The following is a 19,453-nucleotide window of genomic DNA, read 5'->3' on the forward strand; positions in this document are numbered from 1 at the left end:
TTCGCGGTCGGCATCTCCCCGGCAGCATGGGCTCTGCTTCAACCCAGCTTTCCCAGGTGGTCCCGGCATCTTCAGGCCTCCATTGAGATGTGGGCATGGGGCTGGGGACACGGCAGCGTCTCCCTCTGGCACAGTAGGGTCCTGGCAGCCTGGGCTGGGCAGGGGGCAAGCAGCATCCACGTTTGCTGCAGACAAGAAAAGGGGGTTACAGGGCTCACAAAGTGGGGCCAGGTGGGTCCCGGGGAGAGGGTCCAGTCCCTGGGGACACGTGGGGGAGAAGATGGGGCTGGAGCAGGAGGAGTCTGCAAGATCCCCACCACACCTCTCCAGCTGCAGAGCTCCTTCTGATTACAACTGATGGGGTTTTTCCCCCCTAAAAAAAAATAATAGGGAAAGGCAGAAACTCTCACTTGCAATTTGAGCCCTCTTGCTAAACCCTGCGAGTGGCAGAGCAGCCTGGCCCTTGGCAGCTCGCCCTCCCTGACTGCCTCCCACTTAAAAATAGACTTGTTTACACGCTTCGAACGCAGGCGGGTGCCGCCAGCCCCAAGGCTCCTGCGACTTTCCACGCATCCAGTGCTGCAGTGGTGGGCTTGCTGGGGTGCAGCCCAGGGGGATGAGGGGACCGGGAACCAGGGCATGTGGCAGGGGAGTATCCAAGGGGAGCCTCTGACACTCTTGATCACAGCTGGACCTCTCTTGCTGCTGGATTTCTCCCTCCTCTTTCGTTCTTGGTATTTTTCCCGGGTGCACGTGTCATGGGCTGTCGCAGCCACATTTGGTTTAGAGGAAAGGCCCCAGGTAATGTCCCCCCCAGTCTGAGTCACCCGGCCGGCACTGCCAGCAGTGCATGGGCAAGCTGGAGCATGAGGACGAGTTCCCCCTGGCCCTGCCACCCCCTGAGTGTTCCCACCCAGTTGGTGGGGTGGTGGCGGGTGCCAGCATCCCCCAGGGCAGCCCCTCATGGGGATCCCATGGAGCCATACCCCCTGCCTGGGGACAGGGAGAGGTGAAGCCAGGCAAGACCATTTCTGAGAAGAGTGGCCAGGGTTGAGTCGGTGCCGGGGCGGGGGTCCCCAGGGGACAAAATGGCCACCCAGACCCCAGCTGATGCCCCAACAAGATGGGCCATCACAGGGCACCGTGTCCTCACCCCCCTGGAAATACCCGCCAGGAAAGGCTCAGCTCCGTCCCTCATCCCCCAGCCCTATTTTAGATGCCTTTGGGGACGACCCTGTGTGGTCCTCCAGCGTCCTGCTGACAAGGCTGGCCCTGACACCATTGGGGTCTTTGGGGCACGCGTTGGAGGGCACTGGGCATCCCAAACAGCAGGCTGGGCAGTCAAGAGGGACCCCCACTTGGAGCCATCTCCAGATGTCTACCCCCATTCCATCCATGGCCCTCTGGCTACTGGGGGAGAAGGAGATGCAACTCACTGGTACTCGGTACATGTCCTCTGTGGAGAGGGGATGGTGCCAGCAAGTGTTTTAAGCAAGCAAAGGCACAGGAGGACCTGGCAAAGGGAGGGACAGTTAAAAAAAAGGTGCAGGCATGAATTCCCAGGGGACATGGAACTCTGTCACTTGGGGGGTGGCTCAGCTGCCCCGAAATGTCCTGGGGTGCCCATGGAGTCGAGATGGAGGATCCAATCTCAACAAGGACATGTCTCAGGGGAGCCGGCAGCAAGTGATCCCATCTGCCCTGGCAGCCTTGGGATGCTGTGACAGGGAAAGCAAGAAGTTCCCTACCTTCGGCCTCCTCGTCCGCTGCCTTTCTCTTCCTCCTCCGCTTTCCCACCTTGCAGGTCAGGAAGCCCCAGAGAGTGGCCAGAGCAAGGATGAGCCCCACCACCGCTGGGACCCAGAAGATCAGGAGGGTGCTGGGCAGGTCCACCGACGGGGAGGTGGGCTCCAGGGCAGAGGTGGGTGTTGGGTGAGCAGGATCTGCTGTGGGGCAAGATGCCGGCAGTGTCAGGAGGGGGAGAGCTGAGGTGAGGGAAGGAGGGCAGCAGTGTTACTCACCTGTCCATCCAGCCTCAGGGCTATGGAGGTGGGGAAGGAGAGCAGCTCTTCACCACTACCTACCCACCAACTGCCATGCACTGTCCCCCCGCCTGGTGGGACCCTCGTCCCACTCACTGCCATTCCCGGGTGGTGGGAGATGAGGGTGTCTCGCTCTTCCCACGGTCACCCCTGGGGAATGCTGTGACCCCCACACTGAGCTGGATCATCCCTCTTTGCCCTGCACTGCACTCCCTTTGCTCAGCTGGCTGCCCTCTTCCTCCCTCGTCCTCTTTCTCTTCCAGGTGAAGTCAGCCCTCCACCCTCCATCGCCACCTCCATCGCCATCCGCAGGAGAAGGTCCCCTCCACCTTCCCATCCCTGGAGTGCCGCCAGCCCCCTTGACCTGCCACCACCCAGCCCCACGGTGCTCAGTCCCTGGCCACCCTCATCCTCTTACTTGCATTGTTGTCCTTGAACAAGTCGGAGCACTTGACGCAGGACTTGGTCAGGGGGTCAAAGCACTGGGAGGAGAGGCAGGAGGAGGCGTCAGCAGCGGCTTTTCCCAATGAGGACATGGCTGAGCGGGAGGGAGATCTGTGCTCCCGCATGGCGCAGTGGCAAGGGGGCCGCCCGAGTGTGAAATTGAAGCGCCGCGGGGCCCGTGGCAGAGGGAGATACAGTCTGTCAAGCTGCGTTGGCTCCCTTGGGGCTTGCGATCACTGCGCTGGCCCCGGGGCGGATCTTCACAGGGGAGGAGGAGAGCGAGTGCCCAAGCTCTACCCCTGCCTGCCCATGCGACGCACCCTCAAACTACTCTTCTCCTCCAAAATATGCCTCTGAAATCCCCACAGCCCATAGTGTGCCCCAGCCGCACAGCACCCTGTGCCCAGCAGCTCAGTGCCCCAACCTGGTGGTGTCACCTCCTGGGCTCTCACCCTTCCCCAACCCACCTGTATGTCATCCCCAGCCTGGGCATGTTCCCCAGCACACACTGTCCCTCTCGAGCCAGCGAAAAACCCCCTCACCATCCCCCAGTGCCCACAGGAGGCTTCTTTGTGCCCAGATCTTTACAAGACACTATCCCAGAGCCACAGATCCTGCTTGGACGGAAAATGCAGAAAAGGACTGGAGGAGAAAAGAGTGCAAGGGCTCTGGGGTTTCCCCTTTTAAAAGCTCCCACTGCCCTCAGGACACAGCCTGTTAGTGATTTCTGTGCAGGCAGGGCAACTGGTGTGTGTTCTCCACCCCTATTAATGATAGTGCTCTCGGTCACCTTGCTTTCTGTGTCCTCTCCCACCCAGACCTAGATCTGTGGCAAGGACCCTCCCTTGGCACCATGTCTCGTTCTCCTGGGTTCAGATCTGTCTCTGCTCAGTAACTGCCCAGGGCATGGGCAAAGCAGGTCACACCAAAAGTCCAGTCCCCATATCCTTGGAAGGGACTAAATAAACCCTTAATGGTCTTATGTTCCTGATCATGAGCAGGAGAAACCTGCCAACAGCACCCACACGTCAAAGCCCGATGCTTGAGATCTGAAGTGGATGAGTGATGGATTTCAGTGCTGCAGGTGGCTCTTCTCCATCCTTACCAAACAAAAGTCATGTCCCCTTTTCCTTCACCCCATAGGAAAGAACGGGACCAGCCATGGCTGCTGGGTTCCTCTCAGCTGAAGGAAGCAGCACAGGAGACCTGCCCTGGCCAGGAGAGCCCTAATGGGGCTTCACTGCTGGAATCCCATCCTTGCAGTAGCTGCATCCGGCGGGCTCTTTCTAGCAAGGTCTCTGTCACTTGTTGTGCTGAGCTGAGGCTGAGAGGGGAGGAGGAGAAAAGCCAAAGGATGTTCTGGCTTGAGGTGGCAGAGTACCAGGCATCCCCACCAGGCAACTGAGCTCCTCTGAGACAGGCCAGAGGACTTGGTGCCTGGATGTACCTGCCCGTCTCCAATGGCTTTTGGGCAAGCTGAGCCCACAGCATCCACACCCTACCCCCTGAAGCCCCAGGTGGGATGCAGACACTCTCCCAGTGCTCTGACCGCATCTGAATCCCGGCTGGCAGCATCTCTGGAGGGTGTCTTGCACCAGGGCAGTGCCCAAGTGCCCCCAGCACTGTCTCAGCCCTCCCTGCCGGGCGCTGTGGGGCTCCGGGTGAGTGAAAGTCCCAACCAAAACTGGTTGCTGCCCACTGGTTCCACGCCTGCCGCAATTTCACTTCCCTTTCCAGCCAGCATGCCCAGCCACTCGCTCCCTTGCCCCTCGCACACATGCACAGGCGCCTGGCTGCCGGGGAGTGCCCTGCCTGGCTGCGTGTGCCGGCGGGGATGGGGTGGGCCTGGCCAGGATGGCCGTGCCAAGCCTGGGGGGCTGTGGGCTCCTCCGAGGAGCTGCAAGAGCCCAGACACTGTTCCTGCACCTGTGACTCAGTTATTCGCCTTCTCCCTTAGTCAAAGTAAAACTCCCCAAGTGAGTGGGAGCATGCCGAGCACTTCCCTCTCTCGGCGTGGCCCCGAGCTCTGAAGCCACAAGCGGCATGGCCAGCTCAGCACCCTCTGCCTCGATGCATGCACTGAACAGGCTGCGCTTTCCCCTGCGCAGGTAGCTGCCAGGGGAGGACATGTCTCCATATCCCACCTCACCTGGCTCCCTGCCTCTTGTGTGCCCCAGGCAAGGAGTGAGGCCCTTGTGGAAGCATGGGAACAGGAGGGGTGCGCGTCCAGTGGTAGGGTACTCCAGGAGCACCTCTGGGGGGTCAGAAAACCACAGTACAGAGCGCTGAGGGGTCAGGAGAAAAGCTCAGGCTCACTCCAGACAACATATGAGCTCCACAGTGGAGAGCCCTGAGGAGGAGAGGGCACCCGGAGCGCTCATTGTCCCTGTCAGGCAGCTTGCAGAAGCGTAAGGATAGGGACTAGGGAGCAGAAAACATCTTGCCTTGGTGGCTGGTGGGGCTGCAGCCGTGCATGGAGAGCCAGAGGACCCCCTCAATGATCCAGTGCTCTGTCAGGACACCTGCCCCTGGAAAACCTCCCTGCTCCAAAGGCTGTGCTGTTCCTCTTGCCCTGGGGTGTTTCCACCTGCTGGTCTCCTTTTTGCAAAGGGGGATGCTCCTCCGTCATCTCCCTCTCGCTCTCCCCCCCCAAAATCCCCGCTGTGCTTCCCCCGCATCAGTGATCTCTCAACGACCCCCATCTCCATGGGTCCTGCTGTATCATTGTCCCCCTGCCCCTCTCCCTTCCCTTCCTTCCCTGCTTGGTTTAACACAGTGGGGGAAATGGGTCCTACAGCATCTGCCGTAACATGCTCACAGATTAATTCTGTGACTCCTCCAGTCAAATATATGCACCAGGGAAATCCCAAACCGAGGTACCTGCATGTTGCTTTTGACGTGGAGGGTGAGGTTTACAACAGAGCTCAGGAGCTGATTGACGGGTCCTGTTGTGGAACCTGGAGTGAAAACCTGAAGCTGCAAGTGCATGGTGGGGAGCCCGGGGATGGCAGCTATGATGTCCTGCAAATAAAGCGCTCCCAGATCCTGTTAGGTAGAAGGATGTTGCAGCTGCTTCGCTGTGATTGATCTTACCCTGTCCCCCCCATTTTCTGAGCTCTTTTTATCCCCATCTACAGCTCTTCCACACTCCCTTCCTGGCCCATCCGCCTCCTCCTGGGCCAAGAAAATGATGTTTGAATTCACACATGATAACGCTTACTCATGGAGAAAATCACCACTGACTTCCCCAGCGGCACTCGCACGTGTGCCTGCTCGCCAGCGTGGCCCAGGCTGCCTGGCAAGCTCCGAGCATCAGCTGTCCCCCACTTCATCTCCCCCATCTTTGCCTCCCCTGCTCTTCGTAACGGCAGCTGATCATTTTTGGAGCAGCAAAAGTTAAGGCTTTGTGAGTAGTTTGAACTGTTTGCATCTAAGAGCTGAATACGCTTGATAGTAGCACAAATGCATAATTAAAGAGCAGAGAAAATGACTCACTGGATAAGGAAATGCGCTTTTCTTATCTCCTCTGCAGAGAAACGAAAGCCCCGGGAGCCTGGGACTTGGGCTAAGTAAGTGCTTTTATTAAACAAATAAACCAGTAAAGATATCAAACGAGCTATTTAAAAAATATTTCTTAATCCTGGAGCCGGAGAGCTCGATTTCCAGTGCTGTTTACTTCAGCTGTGCACTGGGAGGGCCAGCTTTGGCCAAGGTCAGCTGCTAGGACTCCCACAGAGACCCCAGGAAGGGACGGGGCAGCACCGGTGACTCCGGGAGTAGGGAGGGATGTTGGTGTCCTGCGAGCACTCATGTACACATGAGCGACTGGACTCATGTGAGTGGTTCCTGTGGTGTCAGAGGTGGGTGATATGACTCACACACACACTTGCAGAACTGCCTGTAGCAGAAAATATCCACCGAAAGTTCACCTTGTGCTCGTGTGTACCGGAAACCCAAAGGCTTGTCGATTAGAGAAGCCACAAGGTGTTTATCAAGCAGACCCTGTTACCTTGGGTCAAACCTCTGACAGGATGCACCCAATCAATGCTCTGGGAACGCCTCAGCACAGTCCAACATCTGCCCCGCATCCAGATGGTGCCGCTGGAAGGCTTTGGTTGGAGCCAGCCCCCAAAGCACATTCGGCACCCCACCGCTGCACCCCTTCCCAGTGCCTCTGCGCCAGCTGGTGGGAAGCACCATCTCCCAAAAGGTCCCACTATGACTTTCAGGAGCCAGGTTCTCAGGGCTCCAGCGCAAACCTCCTCCTTGGGATCCACCTGGATGCCCCATCATGGCCCAGCCTCTCCTTTGCTCTGCCTTTTCAAAGCCAGCCGGGCTTAGGGACAAAATCTGGGAAGACTTTAGGAATAAGGTGGGAAAATGAAGGCTTCAGAAGATTCACCAACACCCTAAACCCAGCCCCCTCCATGAGCATTCTGCTTTCTTACCAACGATTTTAGTGGCACTGCTCAGCCACCTGAACGGGAAGTCTGGTGTGAGGCAGTGCCCCAGTGGCACCGCTCTGCTGAACGTTTGTCTCCTCCCCTTCTTGTTTAAAAGCCCCCAGAGCTGTGCTTGTCCATGAGGTTAAGGAAAATGAGCAGATGTCCTTGGCTCCCTCTGCTAGGGGACTTGGACCCCTCCAGAGGTGATGCTGAGCACCCAAATTGGGCTTCCATGGTGGGCTGCCCTTTGAAGACCCCTCCAGAGTTGCAGAGGCAGGGCAGTGGGTCAGCACTGCCTGGGCTCAAGCTCCCTCTGCCCATTCCACCTCCCTGCTCCAGGGAGCCCAAGAGGGACACAGCAGCACTGAGGACATGGGGGACTCCCCCTCCCTGATCCTGCCCTGGGGGAGCTGAGCCCTTGTCCTCCCGTGCCACGAGCAGGTCGAGGGGAGCAAGGGGTGTTTCCAGCTGGTGTGCTGGCTGCTCTTGCTGCTCCTCAGAGTGTGATGGGACTCTCTTAGCGAGGCTTGGGTCCCTGGATGCTACCCAGGCACTCACAAGCCCCTCCACGTCACAAGTGACACACCATTAGCTGAGCCTGGCTCTTCTGCCTGCATGTCCCTGTGAGCAAATCCCCCTGCCCGCTCTGCCTGCAGCAGGGATGCTGCCCCTATCCCCACCTGAAGGATGGGTGGGAGCTCCCACTGAACCCCTGAGGTGGGTGGATGCAGGCCAAGTGCTCCCTCAGCTTCACCTGTGCCTAGTTAGAGAGCATTCACGTGCCCTGGCAGAGCTGGGCAGTCCCTCCAGCACTGAAAGAGAAACAAATGGCTGAGGGCAATGCACCACCACGCTACAAACCTCCAAGGAGGTGTGTTCAGCTGGTTCAGGCATATGTATGCTGGGGCAGAAACCTCCCTGGCATGCCAGGCTGAGTTCAGAAACCTGCCCAGCACTTGCAGTGAGGAGCCCCGCTGCTGTGCTCCTGAGGCATGGAGGTCTCCAGCAGTCAACTCCAGAATCAAAAATCAAAGCCTGCTGAAGGGAAGGGGCTGTGTCCCTTTGCGCCATCACCCTTTGCAGCTTGCTCCAGCAGCAAGGGAGAGGAAACTGGTTGGGTCAGCCTGGAAGTCAAAACTAAACTAAGCACCCCAATTGCATTTTGCATAGCGCTTCGTTACAATGAACCGCTTGCAGGATAGCTGTAGATCCAGCTCATGTGCAGGAATGGGTTGATGAATATCTTTGAACAAAAAGGCAACTTAAGAAAAATAGGAAGGTGCTTGCAAGCAATTCCCACACAGAAGAAATTATGATTGTCCTTCTTGCATTCATTTGTTGCAATTTACTCTGCTGCCTGCCATCCAACCACCCTTCTTCCCCCTACACAGATAACACCCCACTGCCACCCACAACTGCAGCCCAGCCCCAACAAGGTCTCTCTGCAGCCATGCTCCTCAGCACTGGCCATGGAAACCACCCTAGTGGAGATGCTAAAAACCAGCAGTGTGCCTGGATAACCTAAAGCACAGCTCAAACAGGGAACAGAACACACCAAAAAAACCCAAAAAACTTCTGCGGCACCTGCAACAGCTTAAGCAGAAGTAAGGGTACAGGAGCCTGTGTGGTTTCCAGTACTAACCACTGCTCCAGAGATGGGTCCCTGAGATTTTGTGGCTGCCTTGCAGCCTTCCACTACCCTGGGCCTGGGCAGGATCTGTAGGTACAAGGCCAGCCTCCCTCATCCCCATGGCCAGGGAGCTCCAGCTTCTCCATTTGTCACCACCAGACGATGCCCTGCAAGTGGCTGAGCTGAGGGAGTGCAGGGATTTTGACTGTAGGCTGCTTGGCCAGCCAGATGCCAAACTGAAGCTGGTTTCAGCCCCGCAGCTTTGCAAGGGACCACAGTGATGCAGGAGGAACGAGGGGCGTGTGTTTGGACATGAGCAAAGCCCCAGTCTGGGATGGGAAGCAAGGAAGCATGTTTCCGCTGAGCTGAAGTGGGTCCTGCTGCTGGCCAGCTGCCTCTGGCAGTGAGCTTGCACTGCTGTGCTGTCGGCTGTGAGGCTCTGGCTGACGGACTCCCCTCTCCTCCCTCTCCAGCAGAAACACCTCCACACCAACAGTGTTTCATTAGTCTGCAGTGGCATTGCCACACTTGCCAGTACCTCCATGCCATTCTCTGGCTTCTCATGGACCTTTGGGTACTATCCTGGTGTATAAAAGCCAGAGTGATTTTATTTGCACGGGACTGAATGCAGAATAACATTATGACTTTCCATGGCCACATTAAGGATGTGATGTAGGAGAAAGCTGATGAGCAGATTTGGCCTGTGACCCATCCTGGACGGCATCTGGGTGTGATGCCTCAGCCATCCTGACAAAACCCAGAGAACCACCAGGAGAGCAATGCATTGGGTGGGGAAGGAGAGGGTGATGGGGTGACAGGGTGCTGCAGATCCAGGGCTGGGGAGGTGGAGAGGGACAGCCAGCAGCCCTGTGCCATACTCACACCCCACCCCCTTGGCTTCCAAGGGACCCATGGGCAAAGTCCACTGATTCCTTTTTCAAAGGGACGGTCCTCCCCACAGCTCACAGGGGCTCCCTCTGGTAACAGCCCCACTGTTTGGGGCCTCAAAGGCTCTGGCTAGAAGGATGAGTTGCACTGGCACAGGATGTCACAGGAAGGGAGATGCTGTGGGGGGGTGAACAGTACTGCTGAGTCAGGAAGACATAATCCCCATTCCAAGATCCCTTTCCCCATTTCCCATCTCAGTGAGAGCACCCATAGGGGAGGTCCTGCCCTCTGCCACAGTCCACAGGGGAAGCTGCCTGTCCTCCCACAGGGAACACCTCCTGGCCAGCACAGCTCCCTGGCTCACACTTGCCTTCCCCTTCCCCTCTGCATCCACAGCGCATGGTGGAGGGCTGGACCACCAAAGGATGGAGGCAGGCTTCCGAGGGACTGTGCAGCAACATAGCATCTCCCATCACCCAACCTAAAAATGCACATTAGAGGCTGAGGGCAGATACAGTTTTATACCCCCTAATAATCTTGTCTCTAAGCTAGATAACTAGGACTGTAAATCCCTGGTGATAATCACAGACACCATGCCTGCAAGCTCGCCCCTGGACCATTCATTCAGCTTGATGATGCTTTAAAGAGACATCTAATGAGGATAATCTGATTCAAATCCCCTCTGCTTTTGGGCAGCAGAGCAATTCAGTCCCCCTCAAACTCCTTCCTCCATGACTGTCTTTATTTCCCCTTCTCACATGAATCACTCTGGGGTTTCCTTTGCTTTTCACATTACTATTTTGATTCTTTGATATGACCACTGCAATCAAGATTCACTCCCTTTAGAACCTAATTAGCATGAAATCAAACTTGCTTTTTACTCATGGTCTCATAGTAATAGGATGCTGGCCTATGCGTCAGCTCTCACTTTGGGTGCAAGGAACGCTGTAACCTGCTTAAAAAATTCCCTCTTTACCTGATTCAATCAGAACCACTTATGGGAGATCTGCACACATTTCAAGCTTGGCAAGAGAGTCAAGCTTTGGGAAGGGGAGAAGGTCTCAATCACACTCAGCTTTCAGCACGGAGCAGATGGCGAACATACCGACTATATAATTTATAGGACACTATCACAATGTATTAGTCCCATGCAGTGGCTGAGCTCAGACAAATCACAGCTTTTGCACATGCAGCGGGGACTCGTGCAGGTGATACTCCACGTGCAACCTAGGTGAGAGAGAAGAGCCAGGTTCTGGAGAAAGCATACACTTCATGTTTCACCTCCTTCGTAACACAGAAAGAACGATGCGGTGCAGCAGCCCTCGCCCCGGAGGGCTTTTCTCTTCCCTGTGGGCCAGGCAAACACGTCCCAGCCCGCAAACGTGTGCTCAAACTAGGTCAGTATTATGCAACATCTGTGTGCAAGCAACTCCCCTTCCCCAGGAACAGCTCACACGCGGCAGCATGATGGTCACCCCAAGGCCAGATGTTGGGGTTTGTTCACACTTCTTAAGGGCCACCATGCTGCACCAGCACAGCCTGGCTTGCAGCTCTCTGGGGGTCACAAAGCCCGAGGGGGAGAGGCACCATCACTGCAGCTCTATTGTGACAGTGCCTAAGTCCCCCTGCCCCTGCCTTTCACCCGGACTCGCACATCTGCCACTCAGCACAACCAAGCAGGGATGCTGGGGGCACAGGAAGGACCCACAGGTGAGAACAGGAGGGACAATTGCTCAGGATGGCAAGGTCAGGTTATAACGAAGGAGCAACAGGAAGGAAAAGATCAAAAGGGAACACCAGGTAGTAAAAACACTCCCTGTAAAGAGAGGTGAAGGAAGCCTCAGCCCTCTCTCTAAGATAGCAGAGCTTTCAGCCCTTCTCTGCATGGCAAAAAAGGAGCCCTGGAGACAAGTGTGCAAGACCAAGCCTTTACAGATGCCTGGTGTGAAGGCACAAAGCAACACTGCCCTATCCCAGGGCTTCCCCAGCTCCAACGCCTTTAATCCTCTGCTGCTCAGCGAGACAGCACTCGGCACTGAGTCACCCCTCAGTCCCATGGGGGAATGAGGATCAATTAGTTGATGCTCGCACATTGCTTTGAAGAGAGGTGCTTCACTGCAGCACGAGCCACAGGTTGGTACGTACCAAGTTGGGTCAAACATAGCCCTGGCTTCACATCTGTCATCGCTGGAAGAGCAAGGAAAGGAAACATAGCAGTAGGAGGAAAAAAAACCCACAAACGTTCATGCTGGGGAGATGCCAACAGTGCTGTCAAACCTAGGAGAGCAGCCAACATGGAGGTTCAGGAGAGCTTTGAGCTGACCAGTGTTGACAGTGGTAGCGCCTCAAGGACTGCCGACCCTCAGCAAACACCCAAGGTGTTACACCAGCCTGAGCACTGCAATGACAGAGCCAGCATGGGAGGAGCAAGGCAGGCCCCGCTGCAGCACGGCACCGTCACCCTGTCACTGCAGGGTGGGCGCACAGTGGGACTGGAGAGCTTCTATGGCAAGACAGGAAAGGAAAATACTTCAAGCTGCCAGAAAACAGGGGAAGCCTCCTTAGCACGTTTCATGCTAGCTAGGCTTTTTAAGTCCTCCTAAGTGCTAACCAGTGTGCTTCTGCCTCGGTCCTGCATGCAGACTGCTCTAGAGCATGGGTGCTTCAGCTGGCCCTGGCACAGCTCGCTGTGGTGCAGAGAGGGTGGCAGGATCTGCAGGACAGAGCAGCCCCTGCATGCCAGGACCAGGTTTCCCAAGGGGAGGTGGCTTCTCTCTTTGTTTTTTTTCCTCACCCCACTTCGGTGCTCCTTCCTGTGACATGCAGAGCCCCCAGGGCTCTCACACCCAGCCCGCAGCTGCACCTGGGCCAGCAGCAGGGAGGGAGCCTGTGCGTATGTAAAACACGGGCTCTCTTTCACACACGGCTGACTTCCCTCGGCAGAGGAGTCGGTGGGGCGGGGGGACGGGCATGGCATCTTTCCTGGCTCCCTGCAGTACACCCCACCGCACAGCGAGCTCAAGGGGGATGAGGAACGTCAGCCTCACAGCACGCGTCAGCTCTGGCAGAAGGAGCCTGTGGCAAGGGACACATGGCCCAGCACAGGCCAGGAGCCCACGCTGCTGAGGAGCCTGAGCAAGTCACATCACTCCTGAGTTCCCTGCGCGCAAGCTCTCTCATGCACACTGGTTCTTCGCAGCCAAGACGGCTCCTTCTGTGCAGAGCCAACTCGAGGGGACGCCATCCTGCCTAGCGTTGCTGTGCCATATTAATATTTAACAGTGAGGAAGAGATCCAGAGACTTTGATTTTTCCCACCGGCCAACTCAAGGATAATTGAATTGCGCAGGGAATTTCAGCGTTCAGAGGGTTGTTTTGTTCCAGTTCACAACAAAACCCAACCATGCCGCAATACCTTATGAGAAAGATCGCAGCCCAGTTCCAGGCAGCCCCCCTGCCTGCCTGCAGCAGAGCCAGGCAGGTAAGCAGAGCCAGGCAGGTAAGCAGCACGAAACACAGCCCATCTCAGGAGGTGCCTGGCAGGCAGGTCCCCCCTAACCTTCCTCCCCCAGAACTTAGGTAAAAATCAAACTCTGCTAATTAGGAAAAAAATAGTTGCTTCTGAACATTTCCCACTCAATTCCAAATTTGTGACCCCAAAGCAATGTCAATTCACCCTCATCACACCCCTCCAGTGGGGGCAGCTCCTGCTGTAGAGGCAGAGCAAGTGAGGCACTGTGAATTTTAACACACGTGCCTAGGGTCATGCAAGAAATCAGCCACAGAGGCGAAATGAGCCCAACATTTCTGGCTCGCAGCTCTGGGCTGCGCCAGCTATTGCTTTCTCTTCCATATAAATCACTTTCCCCACCAAGGGAAGGACAGCTGGTCACTGAATGGAAAGTGGCAGTTGTTCAGCAGCCCACAGCAACACTGCACACCAGCACAGGGTGGTAAGTGGAGAACACTCAGTGTGCAGAGGAGACTGCCAGGGGATCTGAGCCAGCTGAAGGAAGACAGAGCAGCTGGAATCTGGCCAGAGCAAAGCCCAGTGCTCCTACAAAATCAAAACAAGTTAAAAAACCCACAGAAGAAAGAGTCTCCCTTGCGTTTGCCAGCAGAGTGGGTACCTCTGCCACAGCTCTGCAGGCCAGCTCCAGGCAGCAGCGCAGGAGTCCCTTCTTGCCCACTGCTGCTGTGGACAGGGGTCATGATGAGAGCTACCAAGCAGCTCTCACAGCATGACCACAGCTGCTGAGCACCACTGCTGACCTAACCCAGCCAGCCCGTTCAAACTACAGGTCTTGGCAAGCCGAGACATCCAGTTTTAATCAGTCCCCAAAGTAAATACTAGAGGTGGCCGTGAATCTAACCCTCTTCCACCAGTTTCAAGGTTTGGAGGGACAGATAAATCCCCAAGGCTGGATTTATCTCTGATCTTTGTTCCAGTACAGAGAGATCTTTTATTATAGGCTCCATATCAGTACACAGACTTTCTCTCCTGTTAGTATAGACTGAGCATATCACGTTTTATCACACCTAAAAGTTGGTCTGATTTAACTGCTGGTATGACAAAGCCAGCAAAAACAACCCCTTCCCTTGGAAAACCTGGGCTAGCAGAGAGCTATAATCCCAACAGGTAATGCCAACCAAGCTGATTTGTGCTGAAATCTCTCACATGGCACCTCTGTGAACAGCTTGGCCAGCAGGCCAAGGATACAAAATCTTCTTAAAGTGACCGGACTGAAGGCAAAATCCTGTGGGGGTCAACATGCCATGGCAGAAGAGACCTTATTACAGCCTCATTCAATTCCACGCCCCCCCCCCAAAAAAAAACAAAAAAACAAAAAAAAACCCAAGCCACTGCATGACCAAAGCTTACACCAGTGCAACTTGTACAAGGTCTCCTATGCGAACTAAACTGCTTTTACACTAATTTCGCTGCCATAGCTGAAAAACAAAAACATGTCCACAAACTGAAACAGTCGAACCAGCAATGCTCACAAGTACTCTTGCCACAGAGAAAAGGGATTTCTCTTTGTAAGCCTCCACAGGGATAGGGAACTGAGGCAACAGAGAAAGGAAGAAAAAACAAGTAACTCCAAAATATTTCTGTTAGTTTAGATTTCAGCCAGCTTGGCAAGCTCTTTTGCAATGTTTAAACACAACAGAACCTGAGTCACTAGCCTTAATTCAGCTTCAGGCCTTCCATGCCTCTGATGCCAATCCAAGTACTACTTACACAAGACCTTTATCAAACATTAGCCCTGGCAACTCCATCCAGATGAAAGATATCCTCAGCTGCCTTGTCTTCTCTGGTAGGGGCAGTGTTATGGCCTGTCTAAACTAATAGCTGACAGTTCCTAGAGGTATTTACATAGTAGAAGCTGTAGCTTTAGATGTGTCCCAACTACTTTCGGTTGTAAAACATGATGGACCTGAGGCACAGTGTCATATTCTTAGATATGCTCCACTTCCCCTGCCAGTTCTAGTAAAGGCTTTTTCCTAAGAGTAGGAAAAATATTTGCCCCAAGGTGAAGCGAGATGCTGCTTTTAAGGAACTATATTTTATTTTGTACCAGCTGGGATTTGGCCACCTGTAGAAAGTACAAACATCTTTCTTCTTTGAAAGTAATAGAAGGAAAGAAATACTGCATCTGAAACATAACAGTGGAAAAAAAAACCCCTATGTTTGAAGGTGCAGGAAGGGACAGTAGCACGTGCGGGTTGCTACAAAGCATTCTGGGTGAACCAAAGTAAGTTTAATTTTCACCAGTTAAGAAAGCACAGTAAAATTACTCTTGAGGCCAAAGGGATTTTACCCAAGTCCAGTAGTTATTAGAGGTAACTGGAGAGCAACATAGGAGACAGAAGAACCCCCCTACCTCAGTTGCAGAGGACACAAAAGACTGGCTCATTTCATGCTGCAGCCCTTCCTTCCCTCCCCCAGACTGCACCTGCACATCAAGAGCAAATCGAAACCAGTCTATTCTAAATCATGGTCTCATTTATTTTGAGGGACCCAAAGCGAGAGCGAGGCTGAGACAGCATAACCAACAGAGAAACTTGTTTCTTGGCGTGGTTGCCCCTCTCTGGTGCCAAAGTCCTGGCTAGCACCCTCAGGGTCACAATGCGAGCTGAAAGTAGGGCATGCCCACTAAGCTCCCAGTGCTTCTTACACAGCCATGAGAGTTTGCACGTCTTTCTCCTTTGGGTTTTAGCCAGAGTCCAGCCCTTTTGGGCACCATAACACAGTTGAATGGTTTAGCTCCTTTTGTTCCAGCTGACAAACAACCTAGCCCTCCCCCACCAGCAACAATACAACTGGAGCTAGGATTTGTGTGTCCTCTGAGCAAGGATACAGGCTTTGTCCCTTGCTGAGCAGTCTTTGCAAGGACTGCCAACACTCACAGCTGATTAAGTCTGCAGTGCTGCTTTCTGCTTTTTCCTGCTCACACACAGATGTCAGAAACAAGCTAAGCGAAACAGCACACGCAGTTAGAGCTCTGCACCTAGAAACATTAAAGCAGACTATTAGGGATTAAATAAACAAGAGGGGAGCATAACATATTCTCTCTAGACTTCATTTCTACCTGGCATGCAATTCTGGGGTAAGAAACATCCCAGCCTTTCAAGAAGCTCTGTAATCTGGAAGGTGGCTCAACTCGCTGTACAGGAAGGATTGTTTTTGGAAAGCTTTTGCCACCACCACGTGGCTGAAGTGGTGAGTGCAGCCCACCAACTAACTGGAAGTTCAAACTGCCAGCAAGGACCAGCCTCGCTGCCAGGGCAAACGTTCATAGGTTTGAGCCCATGCCACATACCTAAACAAAGAACATACAACTAATTATTAAATATTATACATTTTATTAACTTAAAACTCCAAACTACTATTGACTTGCACTAATAAGGCATGAATTACTGCTGCTAAGGACCCATGAGTTAAGGGATTATACACAGAATATGCCCACCTTGCAAGAGACAACATGTGTTTTCCATATGCTGCTATAGTCCAGCTTACTGTATTTCATCTCTGATCAGCCCTGGCATGCAGAACCTCAAACCTCTGGATGCCAAAGGACACCTGCAGTCCTGCAGCTCTCTGGAACTGCACTAACCAATTTGCAGAGGCTTGCTGGAGGCCAGCAATGTCACCTAATCTTAGATTGGCTCTTTGAGAGCATGAGAGAGAGAAAAGCTATTCTGTGGCTCTTTACTTTCAGAACTAAGATTTATTTCCACTAGCAGCTGCATGCTTCTCCTCCTGTGGTCTGCCTGCCATGGCTATAATGCACTGAGTGCTGCTACACTCTCACTCGCAGCCCTTTTGCCTCTTCATTTCTTGACTCACAGAAGGTTTGACCTCTGGAGGATTATTTCTTGGTCTGCAGGGACTGACTTGTAGCAAAGCAGCCCACGGCTGTCCAAATCACAAGCAAAGACATGGGTTGCATCTTATCCTGGCCTTGAGACATGGAGCCTTTTTCTTTAAAAATAAAAAAGAAAACTAAAGTGCTAAATTATCTTCTTGAGTGCCTTCCTCCCCAGTTAGGTACCAGGCATGGAAATGCTGAGCCCTTCACTGGGCAGATGCTCGCACAGCTGGATGATTAACTGCCAATTGCAGTCTATCTAGAAGCTGCAGGACAGCCTTCCTTCCCCATTATTCTCTTGGTGTGGAGACAAAACCTGGCAGCGAGGTTTCACATTAGTCCAAGGTGCTATATTTCAAGTGAAAGGAAGCAGGAGCCTGCTGCCTCTTCTCTAGTACTCTGGGGACACTGAAACTAAGATACTCAACCATGACACATGGCATTTGGGATAGTGGCTTGTTCTTCTGATATTGTCTCAGTAAAATGTGGCTCCTGGCCACTGGCAAAGTGGGTGGGTGTTATGACAGTTTAGTCATGAAATGGGATTCAGATGTAATAATGGATAGGAATCCCCAATTCAAATTGCCCTCCCCCCAGCACCTACGTTATCCACTGAACAGGAATCAAGCTTTTCTTGAGAAATTAGCAAGTAGGAACAGCTCTGGATGAGTGGTCATGACAAATCGGGCATAAAAGCTTCCCAATGTGATTCCAACAGCAGCAGCTTGAATGCCTGAAGTGAAAAAACTGATGAATGTAGCTGAATTTTCACAATGAGAAGTTAATAATCAGCAGAGCTCCTCATCACTGAGCCAAAGAACAAAGCAGAAAATCCTGGTATGTGACCAGCACAGATCTGTAACATCCGGACAAGTCGCTGAGCAGTGGTAGCTCGTATCCCTTCCAACTGGAAACAAAATGGAGAAAATATTTAATCAACAGATAAGAAGAAAAGCAGTGCTAAGCTGTGATAAAATAAAGAACCGGAGCAGGCATTAAGTATGACTCAGAGCAGCTAGCTACCAGAAAACCCCAAACAGGCCCATTTACTCCTCTAATGTTAAGGAAGGTACAGTGCTGTCTGCTGAAAACCCTGAAGGGGTTGACAAAAGGTTCCCTACCTTTTGGTAGGGAAGCAGTCTCTGTGGGTGGAATGATGAGTGCAGAGAAAAGTGAAGTGTGCTACTACTGAATGCCAAACTTTCCCTCCAGCTTTTCAGACCAAGCAGGTAATTGGAAAGTGTGATATATCAGATGGCAAAACAGTCTGTGAAGCAGCAAAGCCTGGCTACCAGGAAGCATTATGTGGGCAAGAGAGTCACATGGCAAACAACAGCTCAGGGGCTCCCAGGAAGAGAAAATGCCTCAAGGAACAAGCATGCCAAGGCTTTGCGTACGTCCTGGGTTAAGCTGAGATAGAGTTAACTTTCTTCATAATAGCTAGCAAGAGGCTGTGTTTTGGATTTGTGCAAAGAAGAAAGTTGATAAAAAGTGATGTTTATGCAGCTGCCAAGGTCTGCAGACCAGAGAAGCTGGGAGGGAGCACAGCCCCAGTTACTAGCCCAGGATTTGATCTTAGGTTCAGGACTGAGACCCAAAGTGGTCAATAATCTATTCCATAACATACACACCATGCCCAGTGTATAGGTGAGGACCCTCCAGAAGATCGGCCCTTTTTGGTTCCGGGTCTCTTTTGCTCTGGGTCATCTCACTCCAGGTGGTCGCTCTCCCAAGGCCTTCCCCCCCCACCCCCACCCCGGTCAGCTCTCGGTCTGGTATGCTCGGACTGTTATCTCTGTTCCATGAGTGCAGTTTTGGGACTTTCCCTGCTCCGGGATCATTAGCCGGGAACAGGCTGAGCCTTGGTCATCGGGTGGGGGGGCGCAGTATCACTGTGTATCACTCATTTGTATATAGTATTATTTTCAATATTATTGTAGTTTAGTTCTTAAATTGTTCTTATCTCAACCCACGAGTCCTTTTTTCCCTTTAATTCTCTCCCCTATCTTCAGGTGGGGGGGAGGGGGAAATTACATGAGTGGGTGTGGGATTTGGCCCCCAGCCAAGGGCAAACCCATCACAGCCTATCAGAGAAGTCTTTGTTAATTTAGACTTGGCTTCCTGAGGCTTTCAAGTAGCACAGGAAGGAGCAGGTAATCTAGGAGACTCATTTCAAGGACAGACTCCTTTACCTCTACTGTTCTTGTAGAAAGAGTCTAGTCTCTGACACTTATGCAAGACAGTAGCATAAGTACATATATTTATTGGTAATGTAATGATGTTCCTAAGGATCAGAGAGCAGTGGAATTCACAAATCCTTTCAGACACCAAACAAGCACCTTACCTCCAGCTCACAGAACAGCACAGGACTGCAGTAGACTTCTCCCAGTTTCCAGATTGCATTCATCTCTACGTTGCAGCAATTCATCCTGCCAACTACAGAAAAAGTTTTCCCACATTACAAGCCCCATAATCAACATTCAGTGAAAAGTAACAGGAAATTCCACATCCAGAAAATGATCCAGAGTTAATTTCCAGAGCACCACGGAAGGTATGGCAACAGTGAGCAGTACAAACAGAATTGTACAAGATTTGCAATGGAATTAGCAGACAAGTTTTGCATAATACTGAC

At 53.0% G+C, this 19,453-nt stretch overlaps 2 protein-coding genes across 2 annotated transcripts in view; both read right to left on the reverse strand.

Annotated features, from left to right (window-relative positions):
- Positions 1–5: 5 nt before the first annotated feature.
- Positions 6–2,611, reverse strand: TNFRSF13C (tumor necrosis factor receptor superfamily, member 13C; the record flags this gene model as incomplete). The annotated part of the gene is made up of 3 exons (XM_010085498.1): positions 2,461–2,611; positions 1,749–1,943; positions 6–185 (listed from the first exon to the last, which is right to left on the reverse strand). Coding segments are annotated over exons 1-3 (526 nt in total), but the record flags the coding sequence as incomplete, so codon positions are not given.
- Positions 2,612–15,686: 13,075 nt separating this feature from the next.
- Positions 15,687–19,453, reverse strand: part of CENPM (centromere protein M) — a gene marked incomplete at its 5' end in the record, with an annotated part of 5,844 nt that continues 2,077 nt past the window's right edge. The window contains 3 exons of the mRNA XM_010085499.1: positions 15,687–15,960; positions 17,594–17,728; positions 19,166–19,257. Coding sequence (XP_010083801.1) covers positions 17,603–17,728; positions 19,166–19,257 — 218 coding nt within the window. The remainder of the gene's footprint in view (positions 15,961–17,593; positions 17,729–19,165; positions 19,258–19,453) is intronic.

This window comes from Pterocles gutturalis, unplaced genomic scaffold (genome assembly GCF_000699245.1).
Source record: "Pterocles gutturalis isolate BGI_N339 unplaced genomic scaffold, ASM69924v1 scaffold8185, whole genome shotgun sequence".
Taxonomy (NCBI): Eukaryota; Metazoa; Chordata; class Aves; order Pterocliformes; family Pteroclidae; genus Pterocles; species Pterocles gutturalis.